Below are 6,423 nucleotides of genomic sequence, written 5' to 3' on the forward strand. Positions count from 1 at the left end.
CTCGTCATTGAAGTTGTCCCTTTCTGTAAGGGCTGCATTGACTTTTTTTTGCTATAAGTCTCTATTTGTATCTGTATCTGCAAAACTACTTAATAGTCCTCTGCTGCCATGTCTGGGCTGCATAAAATTATCAAAAAAAATGAGCTTTAAAAAAACCCAACATCACTCCAATTATCTGCATTTCAGTTTATCATTCATTTGTAAGATACTTAATAGTCTAGATTTGAAGTCATACTGCTTTTTTTTATTGAGCTTCCATTAATGTGGTGAGAAAGAACTAATGGCTTTGGGAAAAATGTAATCCTCTTGGTTCTTAAAAGACTAAATGCAACTGAAACAGCAAATCAGCTGTCCAGTATACTTCCCAAAAGCAGTCATGTTGAGGGTTCGTTTTCACTTCCACGTTGCCCATGTTTCCACACCTGTTGTGATGAAATTTTGCTATCTACAAAAATTCTGTTGATTTTGACATTTATGCAAGTTCATCTGTCTTAAAAGAAGTTACTAGCTTTTTCTTTCATTTAATACCATCTGAAGTTTTACTTTTGGTCACTTAATCAACTTTTCAATTTTGGTTGGGTTGGGTTGGGTTTTTTTCCCCTGCTATTTAACTTATGAGGCTAGCTAAATTTCCTGATGTGGTCTGTCTTTTGTCATATTAATGTGCACCACAGCAGTGAGAGGAAGCATTCTCTAACTCCAGAGACTGACATAGCATGGAGGTTTCTTTTATTTCCTAGATTCATCGTTACAGTGATCATTGAGCCTTTCAAGCATTTTATTTTAAAAAAAAAAAAAAGGGTGTGGGGGGTGTGTGGATTTTGGTTTTTGGTCCTTTTCCAAGCCTTCCTTCATTCATATTCTAGTTTATGTTGGACATCTCCAGTTTTCTGGAAGAAATTTTTCTTGTAAATGCTTATGAAATGACTCATGCCTCAGATGCCTTTCTTCTCTTTTCCAAGTGTAAGGCTTCATTCAGTTTATCTTGAGAACTGTCTTTGCACTGACCACATTAATAACCTTCTCATTTTCCTGTTGGCGCCTTCATGGAAACTCTCAAGCCCCGGAGGAGGGAGCAGCTCTGTTCTGATGGGGGGAGCCCTGGGCTTAAGCCATGTCCATCACACAGGCTCTGTTTTCTGCTGTCCAAGCAAGCTGCTTCACCTCACTCTGCTTCTATCGCCCCATCTACAAATTAAGATAGTAATTTTGTTGTTGTTGTGTGAAGGTTTATACAGGTACAAGTACAGATCATGTGGAACATTATATGAGGACTGGGTAACGAGATTTCAGTGGAGCCTGTGTATTTACCAACATCTTCAAAGAAAATTTGAAGTATTTATACCTGTTGTTGCCCTGGAATATGAATGATCACTTTGCAGTTAAGGGACTAAAAATATAATTTGTTCTTATAATTCTAAAATAATATAGACAAAAATAAAGTGGTGGAGGACACAGATGTCAGTCTTTCATGGTGCAAGCAGTTACTTCATCTTGCTACATCTAAGGCAGGAATAAAACTGTGATTTCATTCCTACTTAGGAAAGCCAGGAGCTTAAGACCTACGATTGCATATTAGTATAAACACTGGTTTTATAGAACGTTTAACAGAAGCAAGTAATCTGTTTAATCTTTACATTGACCTTTAATTTTTTTTATGATGAACTGGGATGTTCCAGAAGGAACATAAGTATGAGTATTTGGGATCTTAGCAAGAAGCCTTTGAAAAAAAACGGGGGGGGGGGGGGGGGGCAACCTAAAGAGAGCGGGTGACTGCTTGTTTTTCTTCTTTGAACTTTTATCAAGTCACATTACTGAAAGAAATGATGTTGAATACGGCCAGCTATTTTGTGTGCCACCTTACCTTCGTACGGTCTCCAGCAACTGTAGATATTAAATTGTGTGCATTTGAGTATCAGTTCTGAGCCTTCTGTTCTGCCTTACGTGCCGGAGATGCAGACTTCATCCAAGTGTAGCAAGCTGTGGCCCTTGCTTCTGAATCCTCTCAAAATGTATCTCTTCTGCAGACTGTCACTGTTAACTCTGAGCTGTTTAAGTGCTGTGATACCTTACTAACAATGAAAACATCTGCTGCGCTGCACTTCTGTACGGCCCTATCGCATGGTCAGCTGGTGCGTTTTGTGCTTGAATTATCTGTTTCCTTGGATTGTATGCCTCTCTGAGCAGGGACTGTTGTCTAACTCTGTTCCAAGCATCAAGCACAAGGTCTGTCCTGAGCAAGTAATAGTTCAACCGCAAGATCGTCCCCTGCTTGCTGTTTTCTTAATTTCTAGCTGCAATTATTTTCCTTAATGTGCCTACTTGTTTAAAACTTCTGTGCAATTGTACAACACAATAATTACTCTGGAGCTGTATCCGAAAACCTGACCTGCATCTGCTTCTACAGTAGAGATGATTCCTTTGTAGTTGAAACACTTGCTGGTAGAACAGGCATTGCCTCATTTTCCATGCCTTTCCAAGGTCTGGGTAGAAATCCATCGTGCAGTTTGCTTTAAAGCCATCTATTATTTAAAATTCCTTGTGTGCTTTTTTCCTGGATGTTGCATACCTTCAAGTTGTGGACTGGGGGTGGTGCAGGACCTTCTTCCTATTGAGCTCGCTGTGGGCATATCTGTTGCGTGCAGTGAGAGATACCGCAAGGGTGCTGCAAGGGGATCCGGCCACCCGCCTCTGCGTGGAGCCAGGGTGAGGGAACTTCCTTTGGTCTTGGCGGTAGAATTAGCTCGATCTGTAGTTGTACTTGGGTGACTGCCCTGCCTCTAGAGCTGCTGTTGTCACCGCCAATTGCAGTGCCTCGGTGTTGTCAGGATACCCTGAGGCCTGTGCCAGAACTTCTCCTCAGGTGCTTTCCCGAACAATTAAGTCTTAAAGCGTGAGACAGGAGTAAAGCGCAGATCTCCACTCAGGAGAATTTGAAGCATTTTTCTTGACACATAATGAGTAGAGGCAAGTATGTAGAGAAGGGGAAAGCGGCGAAAGCAGAAATGTTGGAGGACAGTTAGAGCCCCAGTTACCCAGAAGAAATTTCACAGCTACTTGACCTGATTGAGCCCAAGACCTCCTGCATCTGGGAGCTGTAACAGTAGCATTGCCTGGCAGAAGGAGTTTGGCTGGACCAGTCGATAACCAAGAGGTGTAGTTTCTCTCTGCAAGTCCTAGCCCACTAATCCAGCTGGCATTTCCTCAAATTTCTGTGGATTTCTTGATATCCCTCAAATCAAAGTTAGATGTTGGCTTTATCATTTATATTGCTGTATACTGCAATGAAGTATAGGTTCATGGAAATCGTATACTCTGCCTTTTCAATTAACTGGCACTTACGCTTTAGCCAGCTTGTTGCTGAGATAGGACAGTCTTATTAAAATAACTGTCTGTGATGAACAGCTATGTGGAAGCTTCTGGATGAAGAAATATTTAATGTGTTGAGCTGTAGTTTCTGCAGTGGCTCTCTAGTGAATGCCTTCACCCATCGCTGTTGGCTGGCATTAGTTGTCTGTTCTCAGCCGGGTGACTTCCTCACCATTTTCAAATCCAGGCTTTCTCACTGGCCTGGAGTGTCTGACTGTGCTTAACAAAACACATCTCTGTTCCAAAGCCCACTAACTTCTGGGTTGGTTTTGTAACCAAAAGTTTAAAAATTCTAATTGATAATGCATTTAATTTTTATTTTTTTTTGGGGGGGGGGGCGGGGGGGTAAAGAGTGCAGAGCTAAGCAATATAAAATACTTTTGCAGCTGAAAGGTTACATGCTCTTGGAGGTATTTTTACATTGTCTTTATTTTAAATGAAGGCTTTGTTTTTTCTTGACTTTCTAGGTTACACACCAGCTTTGGCCTGCGCACCCAATAAGGATGTGGCTGATTGCCTAGCTCTCATTCTGGCCACAATGATGCCTGTTTCATCGAGCAGCACGTTACCTTCCCTTACATTCAATGCCATTAATCATTACACCAACACCTCAAAAACTGTCACCTTCGACTCTTTGCCAATCATGAGGAGCGAACATAGCTCCTACTGTACTTTCAACAACATTGGCAGGGAAGGTGGGTACCCATACACAGAAGACGACGAGCTCAATGACTCAGATTCTGAGACCTATTAGAAGCTACGTTTTGTAGGTCTGAAGAGTGAACCCTCATGCTGGAAGGTCAGACTTGTGCTATCACAAAGCTAGCAGTGTTTGAATGCCAAAAGAGGACAGACCTTTGAGAAGATGTTTGTTGTTTTTCTTTTTTTTATTGTGTTTGCATATAAAAAAAAATCTGTGAGACTCTAGGAAGATTTTTAAAAGCATATTTTGCAGAAGAAGCATAAATTCTTGACTAAGTACTTGGAATCCGTGGCAAAAAAAAAATAAAAAATAAAGAATGTCAAAACTGTTTTATTTAACTGTACCTACCATTCTGTTTCTGGTGCCAGAAGTAATTTCTGCAGACTGGGCACCCTACTTGATGTAAATGGACAGCACTATTGTACAACACAAAGGATGCTAGATTTAAGTATTATCAATAAAACTAAAACCATTTTGAAGGCAATAAATGAGTTTGGTACAGTAGGCATTGTTTGTGCTGCAAATTGCCAAAGGACCAAATAACTTAAAGAATTATTTTTTTTTTAATTAAGTTTTTGCGAAAACTGGAATAGGTTATTTGAGAAGTTGTTTCAACCAAACCTTAATCACTTCTGAAAAGAAGCTTAGATTTGGGTTTAAATGTTGGGGCGGGGTTAATTATTTTTTTTTAATCATCTGAAAGCCTTCCAACACTATTACATGTACCATGAAAGAAAACAGATGTACTTTTAAGTTTTTGGTTTCTCTTTCTTTTAGGTGAAATGAAAATTAACTTGTCATACTTTTGTAATACTGAAATTAAACCAGCTAACAAGGTGAAGTCAGGGTGAAAAATGTACAGTGTAATAAACAAGGGAAGGGGTGGGAGATGTGGGAGGGAAGCAGTAATTGTTGCACAGCTTTAGGTTTTTTTAACTTTGGGTTTTGGATTGAGATTTTTTTTTTTTAATTTAAAAATACACCAGTAACTTGGAAACTATGAAACTGCATAAAAAATTGAAATGAAATGTCTTGATAACCCTGTTGTGGCTGAGAGTTCTTTTCAATAATTTGTCCACTTCCTTACATTGTATATCCCTACCACTTTTTCTTTTTTAAATCCTGGCATTACAAGGGGCAGGGGGAGGTGAATTTAAAAGTATATTTCCCTATTAGAGAAAAAAAGTACAGTGTCTGGTCTGTGGGAAGAGCTGTGTATCTTTGTTGTGCTCCATTTAGAAAATAAACAGCAGAAGCAGGTCCCTGTAATGTAGTTCAGACTTGCCCGAATATTTTTTTTTTTAATTTATAACAGACTACTGTGTTTTTTAATTGCCTGAAGAATGAAAAACTGACATAAGTAAGCTGAAGTTTTGTCTGTTAAATATGAATATTTACTTTATTTGGCTCTGCTTTAACTATAACTGTTACTTTTCAAGTGAATTTGTTCATGTACATGCAAGGAATCCTTGCGTGTCCTGATAAAGTACAAATAAATTACTACAAACTGATTCCAATTTCCTTTTTATCCTTTTTGTATTGTGAACTGGAATCTTTATGATATTGTAAATTATCAGCTGGTTTTCTGAACATAGTGTGGAAACACGGGACAATATTTTGATCTATTTGATAATTTTGTGGGTTTTTTGAAGAATTAATGAGCATGTACATAGAAATAGTGACTGCTTGAATACTGTATTTACCTGCACTCTTTCAGTACTTCAAGATTCCTGTATATTTTACGGACTATAATAAAACCCAAATGTGAGTTCTACTAATGAATAATTTATTTGTATCTACTAAGCATTAATGACGACGTTTCTTTGGTTGAACATTTATAAAATCTACTTCACAAAGGCTTTACCAGCATTTTAATTCTAAAGTGAAGGGTGAGCTATTTAAAGTAATTTTAAAAGTTAAATGACTTCATTATTCCTTTAGGCTTCCATTCAAGTGTTACTTTCTTAACCATTTGTGCCTGTGTTTGTTGTTTATATAAGCCATGTGTTTGTGAGCAGAATTAGATGATTTTAGGGTGATGGTGATCTCTGTACTCTCTTGCTTCTACATCTTGCAAGTATGGGGCTGGCTGGGAGTGATGTACGTGCCACAGCCGAGCATGGAGGCAGCACTAAAAAGATGCATATTGGCCTGTTGGGAGATGCACTGCATCTATTTAAATACAAAGGTTGAAGCAGCACGGACCAATTTTTCCTCGTACGCTTGTGGAAAAGCTGAATCAGAATGCCAGGTAGCATGCCTGTTATTTAAAAGGTAATTGCATATTTCTCTTAAGGAAATTGTCCAATTTTTGTTGATTCAGAGGAACCATGGGAAGATGGTATTAATAG

General features: G+C 38.8%; 1 protein-coding gene across 3 annotated transcripts in view; it reads left to right on the plus strand.

The window, feature by feature from the left end:
* The window catches only part of ANKRD28 (ankyrin repeat domain 28), a 140,908-nt gene extending 135,062 nt beyond the window's left edge, over positions 1-5,846 (plus strand). For 2 of the 3 annotated variants that reach the window (XM_080386444.1, XM_080386443.1), the window contains exon 28: positions 3,837-5,846. In XM_080386444.1, coding sequence (XP_080242570.1) covers positions 3,837-4,123 — 287 coding nt within the window. In that variant the 3' untranslated portion in view covers positions 4,124-5,846. The remainder of the gene's footprint in view (positions 1-3,836) is intronic. The other variant, XM_080386445.1, reaches the window with a different exon arrangement.
* The last annotated feature ends 577 nt before the right edge of the window (positions 5,847-6,423 follow it).

Source organism: Falco punctatus (assembly GCF_963210335.1).
Source record: "Falco punctatus genome assembly, chromosome: 4".
In the NCBI taxonomy this organism is placed as follows: Eukaryota; Metazoa; Chordata; class Aves; order Falconiformes; family Falconidae; genus Falco; species Falco punctatus.